This window comes from Astatotilapia calliptera, chromosome 4 (genome assembly GCF_900246225.1).
Source record: "Astatotilapia calliptera chromosome 4, fAstCal1.2, whole genome shotgun sequence".
Classification (NCBI taxonomy): Eukaryota; Metazoa; Chordata; class Actinopteri; order Cichliformes; family Cichlidae; genus Astatotilapia; species Astatotilapia calliptera.
Genome location: NC_039305.1, coordinates 16327535 through 16348202, shown reverse-complemented (window position 1 = coordinate 16348202; position 20668 = coordinate 16327535). Strand labels below are relative to the sequence as shown.

The following is a 20668-nucleotide window of genomic DNA, read 5'->3' as shown; positions in this document are numbered from 1 at the left end:
TGTTTTAACTGCATTTGTGTTTCTAATCAATAAGGAACACACGAGGAAAGTTTTCATCAAATTTTATTCTTTCCTGGATGGATGGACGGATGGATGATAGTTGGCTCAAACAGCATTCCCTTTTAAAAATACATCAATAACCCTTTAATTTTGTGCAGTTAGCAGTTGTCAGCATTGTAAAAAACATTTCTCTTGTCAGTAATGAACTTCACAGTAGGGGGCACTGCAGCATCATTCTCACAGTCAGGAGGTCACTGCTGAGCTCAGCGAGGCTTCAGGAGACGTTTGTCCTGCACTGGTAACAGAGAACCCACTCAAGCTGGGACCCAGCTGCAGCAGCCTCTGAATCCATTAGAGATTCAGGATAATAGCTGAACATCAGCAATTTTGCCTCAGCATCTGAGGCATCAGCCGCGCCTACTCTGACAGGTACTCCTGAGACTCCATGGACGATTGCTGGGATGAGGAATGGATTGAGGAATGGTGGGATGCGGGTGGGTTGTCCAGTCCAGATGTCATGAGGGGCAGATAAAGATCATCCATGTTGGGCATGACAAACACTTTCTGTTCAGAGACAAAGGACAACACAACCATATTTAATTACTAATGCAATCATTAAACGTTACTGTCACAGACGCAGGAAATTTCTGCTCATGCTGATATCAATCTGTCAGAACATAAATGCATGAATTATTAATCGGAATCATCCCCATGGGCAAACGGAAACACTGATGGACTGACCTGGAACTCACACTGCAGTTTTTTCTCAATCCACTCAGTTACATGAGTGAAGGTGACCTCCCTCTCCCCCAGCATGGGACGCACATGAAGGTCCAACCTGGGAGGCACCCGGAAACTGTACCTGAAAGAGAGCGGCTATCACCATGGTGTATAATGAGTAAAGAAACAAAACCTGCAGTTTGCACTGAATTTCTTGATGGTAATTAAATTCAGTGAAGTGGTAAGACAGCCAAGAGAATCAGCACCATATCCTATCAGTAGGAGGAGGAGGGATGTTGATGGCCAGCGTCCCAGAAAGCTCCAGGACCTCAACGCTCAGCATCAGGGGCATGTTGGAAACCTCAGATATCTTCTTTCTTATGTACTCATTCTCTGTGGCTTTCTGGAAGTATTTGGACTTTGCTATCTTGTCCACGAATCTCAAGATTTTCCTGCTTGTCCTGCCACCTGCGTGCCTGTAAAGGATAAAGACCAAGAACAGTCAATAGGGACTACCTCATAGTGATGAAATGTCATCACTATGCCTTCATATTTCTAGGTGGAAAAATTCTAAATAAGTTTTTAAGTTACCCGTCAGCCGCCATTACAGGACTCTTGTCTCCCACGCATCCGTGTAGCTCAGATGGAGGGACCTCCTCTTCATCAGATGACCCTGCGCTGGATGACTCTTCATCACTATCAGCCAGTATACACAGCTTCATCTTAGAGCTGAAAAAAACATAACAGTTCTAGTCATCATATCAACCTGCTCAGGTTAAAAACACATTTCTTCGCAAACACTGAAATGCTAAAGTGGGTCTCACCCCACTTTCTGGGTCTCTGGTACACTGTGAGCCTCATCCTCTCCCTCTTTACCCAGCTTACACAGGTTCATCTTTGTCTCTAGGGTCATCTGAAGGCAGCCGGTGTACACCAACTCCAGCTGTAGCCACAGACCTTGGGGATAAAGGTGTGGGGGAAAAAAGGAAGGGCTTAAAGCTTACAGCAGCTGAATTCTTAATTAGTTCAAAACCCTGAGTTTGGTTTGGTCTCTCTTCTTAATCCGTTTTGGCACGGTGTTGTGCAGAAGGGACATTAGACTGGCGGATGATAGCTTCGGCTAGTTATTGTTGGTCGACGATAGCTTGGGCTAAGAGGATTGCTAATCGCTTCAGCGGGAGACAATGGAAAGCTTTTAGGACGGCCATGACAAACCAAACTCAGTAATGAAACAATTGAGATCTTGGCCTGTACTCACAGCAGGAATGCGACTGAGAAAGAGATCTGGGTATACGCTGTTAAGTAACCAGTAAAGTCTGGCTACTCCTCGCATGCAGTTAAAATGCGTGCGTTAGAAAGTATTTGACAAAGGAAACATATGAACACAACCATGGTGTACCTCTGGAGTCCAGCGTAGGTTTAGATGTGCTAAGGATGTGAGGTAGGCAGGTGCCCATGTCCAGATCAGCTAGAGTCAGCTCATTCATGAAGTACGGCAGCTACAATGAGACAAAGGGAGTCTTGGTGCATTCACGTCAGTAAAAGAAAGCTCTTAAAATATAGTCAGGCAAAAGCACAGCAGAAGTATTACAAGGCTGGCTAATTACCTCCATGAAATGAGCGAGAAGGGGAAACTATACTGTGTGAATATGTGTGTGACTGTGTAAGAGAAAAAAAACAGAAGGTCTGTGTCACAGAGGAGTGTATGCAATGAGCAATGGGATGCTGCAGGACCATCAGTGCTCCTCTAAGCACTCCCCACCCATTGCCCTGGGAGCCAGAGGGAGTGCATTATCAGCAGACTCACTCTCTCTCTCTCTCTCTCTCTCTCTCTCTCTCTCACACACACACATACACACACACAACCCCATTCAGCTATCTTAGTGAGGACCTTCATTGACAGGTTTTCCTAGCCCCTTCCCCTAATCCTAACCATTAAAAATGAATGCCTAACCCTAACCCTTACCCTAAACCTAACCATAACCATAACCCAACTGTAACTCTGACACTAAAACCACATTTTGAGCCTCAAAAAGGCCTTCAAACATGTGAGGACCGGTGAGTGTGTCCTCACAAGTGACTGTTGGTTCTCACAAGTATAGTAGAATGCAGATTTTGGTCCTCACAAAGATAGCTAGACAGGAACACACCACACACACACACACACACAGAAAAGGAGAAAGGCAGCGTTTGTGCACTTAATGTCATGTATTTTGACCTCTGACCTGATGTTCAGGCTGTCCTACAGTTTATTTAGTTTCCATCTCTTTAAGAAGCCACATCATTAGTCACAGGGACACTGCTGATGCTGTGGTATCTGACTAAGCTCGAAAAATAAATAACATTTTCAGCTCCCCTATGCCAACTGCTAACTTTTTGTGATCCATGAAAGGCAGCATAGAATGAGCAACACCCAACCTATGGTTAGTGTATCTGGCACCTTTGTTTGCTAGTATGATTGGGGTGCACTTGTCCCCTTATAGAGCAGTAAACCACAGGCGTAATGCATCACAGCAGTTCTGGTAGCATGCAGGGGCCAAATGTGATTTTTATGTTTCTCTTTCCTTTAGTTTGCTAAAAAACAAACAAAAAAAACCCCACACCTAACCTACACACATTCTCATACACCATCACCTTGATCTTGCTGAGTTTCTTCTGGATTTTGTGCGCCACCTGATCGGCCCAGTATTTCTCCCAGAGAAAGTCCCAGAAGATTCTTCCCACCAGACAGTTAACCCAGGTGGGCTCACTCTCTGCAGAGCATTCCCCCGGCCCAGTACCTGCATCAGCCTCAGCTCCACCCTGACCTCCAGAACCATGCTCTTTGGCGTCAATCTGCAGGAAATATTTTTAAAAAAAAATGAGACATATATATTTCCACAAACATTTTTCAGGAGTAAAATGACCAAATAGGACTGAGAAACAAAATACGCACTTGCACTGTCATCTAAAATAAACACCACTCTCATTTTCTGTGGCACCTCCTCTAAACATCTGAACAGACTGTCCCTCTGTGGGGGTTCCAATCCCAAACCACCTAATTCAGCATTAGAAGCACAGACAAGTATGTTCCAGTCCCAATGAGTTACTATTTATAGTTTTCCAGCCAGATGATATCTGATATTGCTGAATACAAAAATTTGGTCCAGTCAGCAGGTGTATTTAGCTGAGCCAGCATTCTGGACAAGGCTCATGTGAGCACAGAGAACACTATAAAAGAAAAGTGGATATAAAGCAGCTCTGATCAGTGTGGGTTATTGTGACATGAGTTAAACAGGGCTAAGAAACACTGCTATATCTCCCCCCGATGGAAAAAAAAACTATTTAAATGGAACCTGAAAAACAGTGACGGGAAGTTTAAAGTTTACATCACTTCGAGAGATGCTTGATAGTCAATCTAAAGCTTGTTCACTGACCTTTTTGCAAGTCGAGGGGCTTCCCTTGTCACTGTGGCAGGGGCTGGGGGTGGGATTGCAACTTTCTGAGCCCATTAGCTGAGTCATGTAGGAGCTGTAGTCCAATAGGGTTTTTGCTTTCATTGCTCCTGGGAAATCAGGCAGCTCCTCTGTGCTTTCTTTAATGGTCTCTCCACTGCTTAGTGTTTCTGTGTGACACATTTGAAAGTAAAGAGTTGGTGAATCTAAAAATATTGCTGAAAGAATGATCGAATAAGGCAAATTTGGCATTGAGTAACTTGTAGTACATGTATTTTAAATGAAAGAGGTGACTTTTCCGGGCTACATATAGTATCGCAACCAGCTGAATTTCTCCATATCACTCAACCAAGTCGTCTTCTTACCTGTGTTTCCTTCATCTCTTACACTGGTCTGGGCTAAGGCTCTAGAGGCTGACACAAAATGCTGGAACCACTCCTCCTTCTCTCTTCCAGTGCGACCAAACAGGTAGAGGGTGACGGGAAACTGCTGGTGGGGATCTGTGTTTTTCTCTTCCCTTTCTTCTTCGGTTTCCTGCCCTTCAACCACGCTTTCCTCCCCTACCTCCCCCTCAGCCAGAGTGATGCAGATTGGGTACTTCCTGTTCCACACCCTCTTACGAGCCAAACCAGGAGGCACCAGAGACACCTGAAGTAAAAATGTTGAAAAGAAGGACCAACTATTCATTTCATTTCTGTTCCATCTGCATTTATACAACATGCTCTGAAAGCACTGCCAGTGAATGTGTGTTAACTTTACTCTGTTATCATACAGGGAGAGCTACTTTAGTTTGCCTCAGTGGGCAGGTGAGATAGCGGAGAGGTCCGGTTTATTAGTTTTGGTCATAACTGTTTCAGTGGGCGCAGAGAAATAAGAGCAAGGGGTTCAGGTGGTTCTAATGTCCCTCTGAAAGGCAGGCTTGCTTTCTCACAAATGAACTGACCTTACAGTTAGCCAGCTGGTAAGTGCGTGAACGCAGAAAAACGGCTTTGTGGGGTGTCTCGTCGAAAGAAGCCCACCGGGCGATGTTGGCACGTGGGTATGCTAGTTGCAGCCGGCTGCCTTCCAGTGTAACATAGACAGAGTGTGTGATGGAGGGGTGGAAAGTCTCAGGGTCATAGCTGTGGGTCTCATTCATCCAGCCCTGAAAGTGAGTAATAAGAACATTTAATCCAAAAGGACAGGATTCAAGCAGAAACCTCTGCAGCCACAAACCATTTTATGTTTTCTTGGTAAAACTAAAGTACATCTACAAATACAAATATTGAGGCTGCATTTAACCAAGAGTTAACATTTAAGCATTAAATACGGCTAGGGAGGCAAAGATTGTACTGTGGCAAATTAGATCCACAGCAAATGGTGCAAACTGTGACAAACAGCTCAGCAGGAGGGGAAACACGAGCCCGGGCACAATACAACTCTCACTTAACACCGCAGATGAGTCTAGACTATTGTGTGCTGTTAGTAGGCCCTCTATCCTGATACAATTTGTCTTTTTTAAAATCTTTTTAAGTATCACTGTTCTAGTCAGACTGACACAGAAGTACTTTGAGAAAGCTATTATCAGACTGCACCTCTCTTTCATGGATAATAATCGGTCCTCGGGGGCTACTTTTAAAACAGCAATTACCTAAAAACGATTCCATTAAGCACCATTCAAAGCACTATCTTTCTTTGATGCTATCTAATGCCCGCTGATCTTTGATATTTTGATCTCTCATCCTGCAAAACAAACATTTGAGCATTTCCATGTAGCCAAATTAGCAAAAGAGGAAACAGAAAAGGAGTGGCTGCAGAGGTTATTTTGCATACAGAGGCAGATCGGAGTGTGCGTAATCACAACAATGGCTCTTTAAACGGCAACATGTTTGTGATGGAAATGCTGTAATAATCTTTATCATATTAATGGTTGCAAATGAACACAAAGCAGAATTAAAGCAGGTGGAAAGCTATTAAAACAGATTCATTGTGGCGATACAAACTTTGACCTGCACAATTTCATTTAGAGGGAAAACAACAGTCCTCCTGGGTATCTGTCGTCTTGATCTGCCACAGTTTGACTGCATACGGATTTAGAGGTAACATTTAGATTAGTCTTCTTCTATGCTCATGTATAGAGTAATTTTTAAAACTAATTTATTACCTGTAGGTTGTGTAGATTTGCGAGCTCTCCGTCCAGTGCATTGTCATTCACGGCACTGAGTTTGCTATGTAAGACCCAGTTCCTTTTGGCGGCTGAGCGCTGTGGGGCAAACATGAACACCAGTACCAAGCCCAGCATAAAGCCACATGCAACCCCCACTGACAGACCTGTCACGTAGGGAGGAAGAGGCAGGACAAAGAAACCATAAGCTAGAAGGCCCACAGGAAAGAGCCAGTAAAGAGGCAAAGATGAACCTGGCACTGTCACTTGACACTGAGGGTAAGTTCTAGGATGTGTCTCTCTGGAGCTGTTCTGGCGCTCCACCACCTGAATCATATCCCCATAGGTGCAGATTTCCAAATGTTTGTCTCTGCTTAGGGTGTGCCGTTCTGGGGAGATGGAGGATTTTGTTAATGAATCCTTTTGGAGTCGTCTGACGGCAGTGTCACACACCCCTTTGTGCTCACCGTCAGTCCTCCTCCGACACCTGAGGCCTGCTTCGTCGCTGCTTCCATCTCTTCCACCAATGCTGTGGGAGGCTGGTGATTCTCCTGCACCAGAAGTCCTCCCCTGCTTGGGGCTTCCAGAGCTTTCATCCCCCATAATCTTACTCAGCATGCTCAGTGGGTCCTGCATGGCCTCCGAGAACTTCCGCCGCGTGTCCTCCAGCTCGGCGATAAGGGAACTGCCCCGTGGCTCCGTGGGAGACATGCTGCCCGTGGAGGGAGGTGAAACCCAGGCGTCGTTCTCATCCATTCCTCCTGTTTCAGGTCTGGCCTCCAGTATCTTTGGATATGTAAGCTGCTTAAAAGGATGCAAATGTAGCTTGGAGTCAGACTTGGAGAGGTTGACCTCGGGCTCTACACGGCGGGAGATCTCTGTGCTGAGAGACTTGACCAGACTGAGGAGGGGCTTGCTTCTTAAAGAGCTGCTTTCCCTTGGCTCCAGATCCGTGGAGGAAGATTTCACTAGGTTGGTGGTGACAGGCAGACCTGCTGATGATTCTGATAGATCAGCTAACGAGCCTGGGGAAGAGGGGGAGTGAGGCAGGAAGAGAGGCTGGGAGCGTTGCCCTTGGCTAAGGTCCAGATTGATCCACAAATTGGGTTCAGGCCGGCTCTCCCTGCTTTCTGGTTTGTCTTTGGAAAAGGTCACAGAAGGACCCTCCTCATGGCGGTCCAGACTGAAGATCAGCTTGCTGTCCTCCATGATGGTTGTTAATGAGGAGCTAAGATGAGGATGTGGTCAAAAAGATGGAGTTGTAGCCCTCCGAGACACGAATGCATGAGAGACTGTAACTGCATGGACAACTGGAAAATCCTTCTCAGGGTGGGTGCAGTCCATTGTGTTGGACCCTGAAAAAAACAGTGAAAATATAGTTTTAAATCCACTACTTTGACCTGCCCTTTATTTCCTTTCTCTCTGTTCCACTCTTCCAAACCTTTGAAAGTTTCTTTCCCCTTTCTCTTGTCACTTGTTTTTTCTCTCAGTCCTTTCTGCACCTTCTCCTTCGTCTTTAACTACACCTCTGCGGGCATAAAGGGAACTCGGCTTCACTTTGTGCTGTCAGTTCACATAATGTCTGAGTCTAGTAATGTGGAGAGGGTGGACGAGCGGTTTGTTTTTGGAAAGGAGTTATCAGCACAGAGTGTCAGCTAATCCCAAATTAGATGCAGTGTTCCACTCTATTTGAGACATCAGTAATGCTTTTAAGATGCTCTGAAAGATACCCAACACAATAACAGCCCTCTACAATAGAGCTATTTTTTTCCAACCACTGCCCAGTTTGCCTTAAAAGCACAACAATAAAACACTCCTTTCATAAGCTAGAGCTCTAAATGCACAACAATCTTTAACCTCCTAGGACCTGGCGTCCACATATGTGGACATAACATTTTGGGTTATTTAGACTAAAATACTCAATTTTGCTCTACATGGGCCTGATATCCACTTACGAGGACATTGTACTGCTACTGTTTTATCAACATTTTAAATGAATATCCTCAGATGTGGCTCTTATTTTCTTAAAAACAAAAGTAAGGTAAAAAAAAAAAAAATCTGGTAATTCTTTGTTTTTACATTCATCGGGCCCCAATATGCCCAAATATCAAAGAGAAATTAAAAATGCATGTCGTGGAAGAGTTCGGGTCTTAGGAGGTTAAAAACCCTTTAAATCAATCACGAGCATATATCATTGCCAGGCAGACTGTACAGTTTAATTCACTGAGAGTCAACACATCAAACGGCTGTAATCTTCCTGATTAAAGAAACTTTTGTAACAGAGAACTAAATCACTCAGGGCACAAGTTGCATTTGATGAATCAGTCAGTTTCAAGTGCATTTATCCATAAACTAGCTCACACACACAACACAGTGTGATCTGCAGTATCAGTCAAGCTTTATGAGCAATGTAATGTGACCCTGCTCATCTGCATCATAATAAACTAAGAAATACGGCTATTAGTGAGCAAATACAGTCATGCAAGGAAATAAGAAGCAAAATTTGAACAACATGATTAGTAATTGGTTCTGTGTGTTATAAATGATCTTGATGAAACCAATTTTCAGGGCCTGAAAAAGAAACCGGTTAACTTGCTTTGGGTGCCACCAAATCTCTCTGTGTCTCTGCATGACGCTCATACGGCGAGATATTAATTTTAGCACCAAGCTGCTGGGCTGCTTGTCAAATCTAATTAACCAAAAGTGCTGCTCTTTGAGTGCTTAAGCTGCCCTAGACAGTACTGCATTACCCTAATCAATTTCCACTTGCAAGTCAATTTGGATCAGTTCGTGCTGACAGGGGGAGGAAAACCTCCGCTGCTCAGTGGAATATAGAGTCAGCAGGGAGTTGGCAGCTTTCCAGGCAGGACTGTGGATGCAATTTTGCACAAGTAAGAGTGAGGAGGTGTAACCCTCAGAGGACTGGAGACAAAGATACAGGCAAGCCTAGACCTCGTGTTCTTGGTTTGTCGTTTGGGAGTGGAAAGTGGAGCAGATATTCCTCTGGAAAAAAATATGAAGGATTAGAAGCTAAAATTAGAATCTACACACCAACATTTTTTCTGTCACAGGAAAGAAATAATGAGCAGAAAAAAAGAACTAAAAACACGGTTCAAAGGAAACAAGCTCATTTTGTAAGAGAAAGTAAAATGCAAAGAAACCGAGACAGCAATAAATCCTTTGTTATAACAGTTTAGTAGCTTGTTAAGAAAATAATAGAGAAATGATAACTGAAAATGCAGTTCTTGGCATTAAAAAGCTGTCAACAGCTGGGCGACTCCCAGCCTTTCAGTGTGAAGGCTTAACCGTGACAAACTATCAGACCTGAAAACTTTCTATAAATGTGCTTTTTTTTTTTAAATGTCACAAGCTAAAAGATCTTATACTCACGCACAAGGACACTGATGGAAAAAGTCACACACTGAACTCTAAGAATGCACATGTCGTATTTCATAGGTCTGTAAGTTCAGACTCTGTCTTCAGGTTAAGCTTCTGTATTGCACACGTCATTTATACCTGCCCATACACTCAGAACATTGGTCGTTTGGTCAATTCAACCATCGTCCTATATTCTCTGTAAATATTAACCACATCATTTAGTTTAAATTTAGGAGCATATTGCCTACTTGTGCGTATTTAGTATTTGCACTGTTCTTCATGTTGAAGCAAAATGTTTTGTTTTATTTGCACTATGTGTTCACTGGGGTCTCCGAGATTTGCAGTTCCATCTCTCTGCACACTTGCATACAGCTGAGATGACAAAGTTCATGTTTGACACTGAAAGCGATATCAAATGATGTGCATTTGATATATTCTTCCAGCATATTCTTCCAATCAGCAGACAGCAACATATGAGTCAGAATGGATTAATGAGGGAATAATGATGGCACCAGCAGAGAGTCCCACTTTTATCCCTGACGTCAACACGGTTTTGAATTCTGCCAAAGTGTCATGTCTCCCCTGCTCTGTCCTCCTCTTGGCCTTTTTATCCTGGATTAAGTGGGGGGAATCGGATAAAGAGGAGACAAAATAATATTTCAAATGTTATTTTTTTCTGAGAAATATTTAATTCATTAAAATAAATAGATTTAACTGTTACCTGGGATCATTTGAGGACTGGCCCTTGAGGCTGGCATCACGCACCTTTATTTCCATGCCATCCCTGTGCCTCTTAATCTTGCCCTCAAACAACCATTTGACCACGGTGACACATTTGGCACTGGGTGGTGTTTGTTTGGGTATCACAAGGTAAGTATCAGTGGACTTGAACTGAAGCAGGTTATTAAGATAATACTTCAGGGGCTTAAAGAGTCTGTTGGAGCACATCCTCCCTCAAAACTTTTTTGTTTTTTAGCTTTTAAACCGTTCCCCGCTGATAAGTAGAGCTATTTCAAAACACACCAAATTCACCAGAGCATGATGAGGACGAGAAAATCAGTGTCTCAAGACAAAATCCTACAACTCTGATTTTTTGGTAGTAAAAGAATCTATTCTATTGCACTGACAGAGATTTTTCCCAAACAAAAGAAAAACAGCAATGCGTTAGTACTTACCTAAACGTGCCATGACTGACCATCTGCCCCTCTAATATATCAGTGGCAGAGGTTGGGTGAGGTCCAGAGTAATTTATTGCGCTTCCAGCGCAGGCTGCAGTGATCGGTCTGGATGTGCTGCAGAGTGCGTGCTCTGCACACGGGGATTCACGCCACCCAGCCAACCACCTACCGCAGGAACGCTCACCCAACTTCATTCACATCACCTTCGCTGGGGAAACCATCCAAACTCCCGAGAACAAATGACTGGCGTTTAAACGCGCAGTTCAGCTTTGAGAGACAAGCAAGCCAGCGGCGGTGCCACGACTTGACATCGCCACTTCCGCCCGCTTCGGGAGGCGTCAGGCCGAAACAGAATAATGTGATTATTGGTGTCCTGGCTGCAGAGTGGACCAAACTGTAATCCAGATTAGATCTCAGAGGCCAACAGTTGGCGGAGTGACGACTCCTCTCTGCTCTGCCCCACAGCGTGAAAACAGAGCCTGAGCTCAACCCTCCTCTCCGCTCCACACCGCAGTCCCCGCTGTACGCAGACTTATGTAATTGCGCGACCTGGAAAATTCACGCCGGGATTAATGTTCAAAAGACTGTTTTTATGGCAATCCAGCTAACATTGAAGCCCCGCTTTCATCTGTGCGTGCAAACAGGAAACTTTTCATGACTCCCTTCTAATTAATTTACTAATTACTTAATTGACTTAAATCATTAACATTGTTTTTTTAAAGCTCCATATTAATGATTTGCATCATTGGGTTTGTGCTTGTGTGACTTAAAGGAATATACATTTAGAAAGAGAAGGATTAAACGGGAGGCAATAACCTGATTTCCCGCGACTGCTTTTAGGTTGCCAGCTGTATTTGTGCTCGACGGTTGTATTGTTTTTATTATTATTATTATTACTATTATTATTATTTCTGCTTCAGATATCAGTTATTGCATAAACCTTTGGGTCCTGTGCTGAAACATGCAAACAAACAAAGGGTGGGTGCTAGCTTAATATAGTTTTTCGGGTAATCCACTGACAATCATTAATTATAAGTAACTGGGGTCTTAAAGGCTTGAAGTGTTGAGGCACGGACCGCCTATAAAACAACAGTGTTGCGACATGGTGCATCAGTCCTAAATTTAGTGTCTGCTGCCACCTGTTGGGAAAACAGCAGAACTCATTATTTGCTCACTTAACCTCCTACGACCCAAACGTTTTCATGGCATGCATTTTTCATTTCTATTTGGGCTGATTGGGACCTGATGAATGTCAAAAGAAAGAATTTATTTATTTTATTTTATTTTTTTTTTTACCTGATTTTTGTTTCTGAGAAAAATGAGATCCACATATGAGGACATTTGCTTTAAATTTTGATAGGACAGTGGCAGAACAATGTCCTCACGAGTGGAGATCAGGCCCCTGTAGAGCAAAATTTAGTATTTTGCTCTGGATAACCCAAAATCTGATGTCCACATATGTGGACGCCAGGTCCCAGGAGGTTAAAGCAGCGTTGTTGAATGAACATTGTGTCTAAGAAAATTCTTGTGCCCTGAGTGATTTACTTCTCTGTTACAATTCAGCTACAACTGAGCAAGTATGATCAAATGTCAAATTCACTTTAGGAACATAACATCATCTGGTTCGATAGGATAAAGTAAAATGGGAGGCAGAGCCTTCAGCTTTCAGGTTCCTCTTTTATGGAGCAACTCCCAGTTCGTATTTGGGAGAGAGACACTCTCTTTACTTTAAAAATTAGGATTAAAACTTTCCATTTTGATAAAGCTTATAGTTATGGCTGGATTAGATGACCTTGAATCTTCCCTCAGTTATGCTGCAATAGGCCTCTGGGAGCTTCCAGTGATGCACTTTTCATTTCTTCTTCAGTCACTTTCTCTGAGTTGGTGTTAACACACCATTCTGCATTTAATCATTAGTTATTATAATTTTTCTGGCTCTCTTCCACGTTGTGACTTTTGTCCTCCCTTATCTGACCCTCAACCAGTCTCAGTAAATGGCTGACCCTCCCTGTGCCTGGTTCTGCTGGAGTTTTCTTTCCATAAAAAACGTGTTTGTCCTTCCCACTGTAACCAAACACTTGCTCACAGAGGGCCATAGGGTCTTTTAAGTATAAAGCACCTTGAGGCGATTGTTGTTGTGATTTGGGGTTATATAAATAAAACTAAACCGAATCTTCATCAGCTCTATCTTCTTACTTCCCCCCTTAAGGGATAGCTGCATGCACTCTCACCTTTACTTATTATCTTATGAATTCTGATGCTTTTCATGTCAAAGTCTGACAGCTCAGAGTACTGGACAGATATCTGACTGATATTTCAATATTGTATTTTGAACGTCTGACAGAAGAAGAAAAACAAAGTACATGATGATTTGTGGTGGTGCAGAGCTAAATGGTTGTCTGCATGCATCTTGTATGCAGACCTCCCCTGCAGGGTCTGAAGGGAAATCTAAATACAGTGTGTCCACGGCTCAGAAAAAGCCTCTTTTATCATCAAAAAGCCACTGTTGGATTTAGTAACGAGGTGCAGCATCAGCTCTGGGTCTGAAAAGCATGGATGCAGCATGCTGGCTGGCCTTACTGCATATGTATTTGTAGCGATGTACTTCACAGCACATATATATTTGGCAAGGGAATGTTTAAATGAACATAAAACGGGGTGTAGTAAGGTTTGCAGCAAACTTTGCTGAACCGACTCTCTGTGAGAATCTCTGTGGGTCTTTTCTCAGCAGTGTGCACTCACAGCAGTTTTCATGTAGTTCATTTTTTAAAACTCCTCTGTATCAGATCCATACACCTGATATTGAAATGTCTATCAAAATGCAGCTGTTAACATGACTGTGTTTGTGTGTCAGACTTTATTAAGTGTCAGCAGCCTCAGTCTGGAGAAGAAAAAGACAAAAATGCACAAATTTACACACAAATTCAAATTTCGTTGTTTTTTTTCTACCATTGCACAGCTCAGCTCTTCCACAGATTTCAGGTTCATATGGTGGAATAGTTTGTAATACTATTGTATTACCACTCCTCTAGTTAAATCTAGTTCATTCACACAGAAAACCATACTGATTATTCTGCAGCTACCGTACTTAACATATTTGCTTAGTTCAAATTAAAATTACAGCTAGAGGCAAAGAGAGTACTGTAGTTACAAAAATTGCAGGTGTAAGGCTTTTCTTCCACATGTGTGGTCTGCAAACATCACAAGGGTCCATTTGTTTTCCTGAATGGTACCTCATTTGTATTTTCAGGCGACTGCTTTGCAGAAAAAAGTCTGCCACACTCTCCACAGTGGTACGTTTCTCCCCAGATTGGGTCCTCACACGCACAGTGAGATTATCTCTGCGGTGAAGTGTTTTGCCACTTTCTTGGCACACTAATGTGTGTGTGCGTGTTTTTTTATGAATCTGGAGTCCATGCATCCGGTAAGAAGTCTTACCACCAACATCGCAAAAATGCTTTGTGAGTATTTTACTTGTATGTTTTTATTTGTTTCGTTATAGCAGCGGTGTAGCTTTCTGGTACTATGTACGTCGACTGTGTGTGCATGTGTGTAGCACCATCCATAGTTAGTTATAAAGCTTCCACTCGATACGCCTAGAAAAACAATTTAAAGAACTGAACCAGATTTCTGGTGTCGCAGACTTTCCCCCTCATCATTAGAGTTGATTAACTTCTGCTTCATGCAGTACTTCTGTGATTGTTTTCTCCTGCTGTTCGAGGATCTCCTTTGCTGCGTACAGCTGCTGGTGAACAAATGACCACGGCTGAAACGTCATGCCGTCCTTGTCTCAGGTGGGAGATAAGATGCAAAAACACAGACAACAACAACTGAACTGTCATTTGGTGTATAGGCACCATCGATAGTCAGGACCTGTTTCCCGACTTGAAGGCACAGGTAAGCAATTCTCTAATCCACTGGGGTAAATCCTAATATACAGCCAGTGAATTCCAGAGTGGAACAGAGTCTAACCCCTCTCCTGAACACTGGTTCCAGAGCCTGAGCTATGCATTGAGATGAGCCAGACTATATATATATTTGCTAACTCCCAACCTCACACACCAGGCTTGGGCTCCTTCCGCACCAGTGAGGTGACATCCCATGCACCACAAGCCAATTTTGGAGGCCAGAGATTGGGGGGCCAAGACCTCTGCCTCTGACTGCCACCCAATCCACTAAGCGCCAAACCCCTACGGCCCCTCCTGTGATCTCATAGGACAGGGGTAGGGAACTCCAGGCTCGAGAGCAGATGTCCTGTAGGTTTTAGATCTCACCCTGGGTCAGCACACCTGAATCAAATGATTAGTTCAATACCAGGCCTTTGGAGAACTTCAAGACATGTTGAGGAGGTAATTAAGCCATTGAAACCAGCTGTGTTGGATCAAGGACACTTCTAAAACCTGTAGGACACTCGGTCTCGAGGCCTGGAGTTCCCTACCCCTGTCATAGGAGTACAGACCCACGTGGCTTTTTGGGGCTCACGGTGTAACATAAAAACAACATTCAGTGATTCAGAAGTAATCTAAATGCTACATTTAACAAAGGTGCAAAGACAGCATAGTCCGTGCACTGTCAGAAGTGGCTCCAGTTGAGAGGTCAGGTTTGTTTCGTCATAACCCTTCTGATCTTTCACCTTCACTGGAGATGACCAAGTAATTGCAGACAGAGTGCAGGTGTTTCATTCTTCCAACTGAAAATTAATAATCAGGGTGTTTAATCCAGTTCAAACTGCAACATGAGTTTCTAAATGAGCATCAGAAAGGTGATTTAAGAGACTTTGAGCAGCTCTAAAGGCAAACAGGGTTTTAAGCAGGTGCACTTAATAAGAAGCATGAGTCAGGGCAAAAAACAACACTCAGTTAACACTGTGAATGGGTTTAGGCTGTTGTGTGCTTTTAGTAGCTCCTCTACTCTTATAAAGTGTTCGTACTTTTTTGATCTTGCTAAGTCTCATTGTTGCAGTCAAGAACCGCTTTGAAAGAACTATTATCAAAATGACCCTCTCTTTCATGTGTAATCTTCTGAGCCCAGGGGCCAGTTTTAAACAGCAATTCCCCCAAAACTACTCCATTAAGCACCACTGAGAGCGCTCTCCTTGATGCTATCCACAGCCTCACATAACTGCTCCTCTTTATTTTGATCTCTCATCCTGCAAAGAAAACATTCAAGCATTTAAATGCAAGAACATCACAATCTCACTTCAGCATGTCAGCATGCTGCCAGTTGCAAAATAGCACAAAATTAAATTTGCTAAAGTAGATAAAAATGTAAAGAAAAGTTATTTATTATTAGGATACACCCCATGCACAATCTCATTTGAAGGGTGGTGATCTAGTTCCCAACACACCAAAAAAGAAACTGCAACAACCTAAATGACTTTTAATGCTTTTTTTAAAGCCATGATGGCAGGAGTTTAATTAAGTTACTGCATGTGTGTTGACATTCCGAGTCTCTGATTGTTGTCTTTTTCATAACACTTAAAAAATGTATATATTTACAAAGGTCTTTTCATTATGAGATCATCAAATATTGCGATTAGATCATGACTTTCAGTCAAAGAAGTATTGTAGTTGATAAATACAAAAAACAAATGAAGTTTCTTTATCCTGATTTAGGCATTTTCTCAGAAGTTTTACTGGAATTCAAAATAACAGGAAAACTGTTGAAAATTGACACAAAGAAACAAATAAGCTCCTATGAAATCTACTGAACTTCCTAATTTTGTGGCATCATAAAGACATCGTTTAAAAATAAATAATCAAAAGCTTCTTTCCCTTCATTTAAAGGACTCCCAGACTCTAATCCATCAAAATGCAGAGTTTTATGAAGTAATAACATATTGAAAAAAATCCACATACATTATCTACATTATCCACAGATCTGAGACAATACACATACCAATATTACATTTAACACCATTTACCATCTAAATGTATGCACGTCATGGCTGCAGGCAGAGACAAGTGGATCACCGTAATGTTAAACCTTAGTGTCAACTGTGGAAATTAAACTCACAACACCAGAGCATCACAGAGGGCAACAAGAGCTGCAGATGTGTTGTTCTACACTCGTACTCATGCAGTCAAAGTTGAACTAATCTTGCATCAAAGCCCACTAGGGAAAACAGCAAAATCGTGTTAACCAACAGCAGCATATAGCTGTAGAAATGATGCAATGGTCTTTAAAGCAAACCAAACATTATGAATTACAGTTATTTGACACCACATCAGGCACAGTCGTGTTAAGTGGATGATATTAAAAGCTATCCAATTTCAACTAGACGGGAAAAAAAGGGATCACTCTGCTTTGATACATGTTTGCAAATGCAACTTGAGATTAGGTGCAAACAACACATATAGCAAGGCTAAGGCTTCTCGCCCATATGGGTGGTCTTGTGTCATGTCATGTATGAATTTTGACTAAAGCGCATACCACAAATATCGCAAGGGTATGGTTACTCCCCAGAATGGCTCTTCATGTGTGTAATCAAACAGTGTTTATACCGGTACGTTTTGCCACATTCCTGACACACAAACTCTTTCGTCAGTGTGTGTTTTCTTTCGTGAGTCTGGAGGCTGCGGACTTTGAAAAAAGTTTTACCGCAAACATCACAAAAATATGCATCTCTGTGTTTCTTTTTCAAATGGAAAACAAGTTCTTTTGGACACCCGTATTTCATCCCACAAATAATGCAACTGGTACACTTCTCGTGCGTTTTGATGTGCTTCATTAAAGAGGCGGTGTAGTGAAAACGCTTCCCGCACAAATGGCAAAACTTGCGACCTTTTTTCCTTTTAACCGAGCAGTTCTTATAAGACAAAGCTGCTTGGGCTTTCTTGCCGTCACTGATGCCGTCACCTTGCATCATCTTTGCTCTCTGTTTCACAGTTATGGCCTGTTCTCCTCTCTCCGTCTCCTCACTAACTGCTGCAGACAAGTTTGAAGAAAGCATCTGCATTTCATGTATTTGCGTGTCCGACTGTTCTTCCTCACTTTTCACAGTTCCTGGAGGAGAGAAAAAACTCTCATTCCTATGCTCCTCCTGCTCCATCTTCACCTCAGGCCTCTCCACCAGGCAGTAGTTCCCACTGTTACTGCTTAGATCTGCAGTGGGCTCAGGGGTTCCTGGATTCTCAGGGCTCGGTGTCAAGTCAAACTCTTCTGTGTTTGTGGGTCCCTCGCACTCCTGCAGCAGCGGGGAGTCACATTCATCTCCATGTTGGACGGCACTGTTGGTCATTGGAAGTTCTTCAGCTACAAAGGAAAATATCCACAAATGTTACCCAATCACCTGTAGGGTTTCCTCTTTGCTTTTAAATGGAAATAAATGTAAGTGCTAGAAAATGCTGTCCTGAGAGTTTCTGGAAAAGTGCTCTTCACACCTCTAAATAGAGTTAAGAGAGACCAACATGTGAGATTTTGGTTTTATTTTAGTTGTTTTTAGTGGATTCTATGCTGTTTTATCTTGTTTTTTAATATAGGGCTGTTTTAATTTTTCATGTATTATGTGTTTATTTATTTATTTTTGCTATTTTCTGTTATTCTATTGTTTTTAACTTATTTTCTGTACAGCACTTTGGTCCTGTGCTTTGTATTTTAAAGTGCTTTATAAATAAAATTGGATTGGATTGGATTAAAGCAGTCAAGCCTTAAAGTCAAGAGTAACGTGGCCCCCTCAAAAACCAAAAATCCAATGGAGTTCACCCGACCTTAAATCTTCATTCTAATCAAAATAAAAGAAAAAATAATATATTTGCTTGAAAATGGTATTAAAAAAACAAACAAAAACAAAACATAAATAAGACAGACTGCTGGCTATAAATTGCTATTGCTATCCAGGCCAATGTCTTTAATACGATATCAGTAAATTTAGGTAAGTGTAATGAATAATATCACGAACTAACTATCTCCTGTTTAAGCATTTGCTTAATGTGAATACATTCACATTATTGTTACCCTCCTGCACATTTTTTGGCACTTAACTTCTTCTGCATACTTTGTGCTTACAGAAACTGTTCTGGTATCAAATGTTTAGCGTTTTGTGTCTTTTAAAAACACATATCCTGCTTTAGTAAAATCTCCTTGTGCTCGTAGTGTCAAAAGTTTGTCAGTGGGACCTAAGGTTTTCGTGTGGCAACCGTTTGTTTCTGGGTATCTCAGCAGTGATTTCTTCTGAGTTTCAGTAGGAAAAATAAGGAAAGAGACACAAGCTGCTCCTGATTGGTGGATACAAATTCAGCACCTTTAGATCAATGACTGTATAAAAGACAGTCATAGACTCAGACTGCTTGGTTGGAAGAGAAACACAGAGGCAGGTGTGTATCAATGTGTGTGTGCATATATTTTTAAATAGTGTTAGGTAATAACGATGCACAACTCACTCGTGAGAGTAAATGTGTGCACGTCCACATTTTTAAATACTGTTAGGTGAAGACGTCCTATGGAGTATCTTTAAAAAAAATCTTTTTTTAATATTTGAGGCAAAATCTTCAAATTTTCAACATTCACATTGCATTTTTGCCAAGAAATGCTTTATCTAACATATATATAATTTATATAACTATGTAACTGAGCATACTTGTGAATGTCAGTTATTACCTGGAGCACCTGGAGCTAGGGAACACTTGATTATCAGAATATACCACAAAGTCAGACCTAAGGGATATCAATCTGCCCAGTTAGGAAGCAGGAACCATTGCAAATTAAATTCAGCTCTTTTGTTACAAACGAAAGTGATGGCAGGTACACTGGAGAGAGAACAATAAGACAAAAAGGTGTTGGTTTTGCAGGTGGTGGCTGCAGATCATTGCCATCTCCTTATACTTTCCGACCACCCTTCTCCAGTTATGTTTCTTGCTAGAGTCCTTGTCACTTCTGGCAGCATGAAACTATACTTGCGGGTTTTCTTGTCGTTCCCTCACCAGTGCAACTTTTGTCACTTTCATTCACCAAAGCAGATGAAATGCATTTACGATGGTTTGTACTTCACAGCTGAACAAACTGATATCATTGGAGTAACTACCTTTATCTTATTCTGTGATGATTAAGTGCTACCTTACTATTTGTTAGCTTTGTATTGAACTATCTCTCATTATGCAGGAGCAAAGCTTTCTGGTATTCCGCGCGTGAATTATTTGCGCATGCGTGAACATCATTCATAGCCACAAAGCTGTTTATAAAGCTACGACTACAAAAAACATGACAAAAAAAATGTAAAGAATCGTCCTAAACCTGATTTCAGCTGGTGTCGCAGACTTTCCGCCTCCTCTTTAGCTCGAACGTCTGCCTCGTGCAAAACTAACGTGATGGTGTTCTCCATCTGCCCGAGGATCTCTTCAGCTGCAGCGTACAGGCGCTGGTGAACAAACAACCTGAGCTGAAACATCGTGGCGTCCGTGCCTCAGGTGGGCGATAAGAAACAAAAACAGCAACGGTTACCAAAAAAAAGAGAAAGAAAGTTGGGTTTTTTTTTTGTTTGTTTAAAAAAAGACAAACTCCAACGTACTCAGAGCATCAGCCCAACAGCCTATGGACAGTTAAGAAGCCACTATGTTACCTCCGGTTTGGGCCTTTCAAAATTGGAGCGTACACGGAATGTGCAAGTAGAAGTCACATTTTTGGGAGTTACAACAGCAAAATACAAATTACATCGAGGCTAAAACAATCCAGAAAAAAATCTAATATAAAAGCTGAACTTAATTCGTGCTCTAAATACTCTAGGTTTCACATTGATGAAGCCTTTCAATATGCGGAACATTGAGGGTTCTTATATAGAAATAATTAAAAAAGTTTTGCTGTATATTCATATTTGCAGG

The 20668-nt window shown here is 42.1% G+C and overlaps 1 protein-coding gene across 2 annotated transcripts; it reads right to left on the bottom strand.

Annotated features, from left to right (window-relative positions):
* Window positions 1-46: 46 nt before the first annotated feature.
* Window positions 47-20439, bottom strand: LOC113020829 (testis-expressed protein 2-like). Of its 2 annotated transcripts, none has more exons than XM_026165079.1 (12): window positions 20085-20439; window positions 6298-7652; window positions 5098-5298; window positions 4520-4802; window positions 4137-4324; window positions 3355-3555; window positions 2120-2219; window positions 1545-1677; window positions 1312-1449; window positions 987-1196; window positions 742-862; window positions 47-564 (listed from the first exon to the last, which is right to left on the bottom strand). In XM_026165079.1, the coding sequence occupies exons 2-12, from the start codon at window positions 7504-7506 to the stop codon at window positions 418-420; spliced, it is 2931 nt and encodes a 976-aa protein (XP_026020864.1). In that variant the 5' UTR covers window positions 7507-7652; window positions 20085-20439; the 3' UTR covers window positions 47-417. The 2 variants fall into 2 exon arrangements, with proteins under 2 accessions (XP_026020864.1, XP_026020862.1); XM_026165077.1 differs by lacking the exon at window positions 20085-20439 and adding an exon at window positions 10851-11756.
* Between the last annotated feature and the right edge of the window lie 229 nt (window positions 20440-20668).

Excerpts from the sequence above, each read along its gene's own strand:
- LOC113020829 (XM_026165079.1), bottom strand. The coding sequence starts at position 7,506 with ATGGAGGACAGCAAGCTGATCTTCAGTCTGGACCGCCATGAGGAGGGT. Across the intron at positions 4,803-5,097 it reads ACCAGCTGGCTAACTGTAAG|GTGTCTCTGGTGCCTCCTGG; the intron begins GTCAGTTCATTT and ends TTTTTACTTCAG. Across the intron at positions 4,325-4,519 it reads AAGAGATGAAGGAAACACAG|AAACACTAAGCAGTGGAGAG; the intron begins GTAAGAAGACGA and ends TGTGTCACACAG.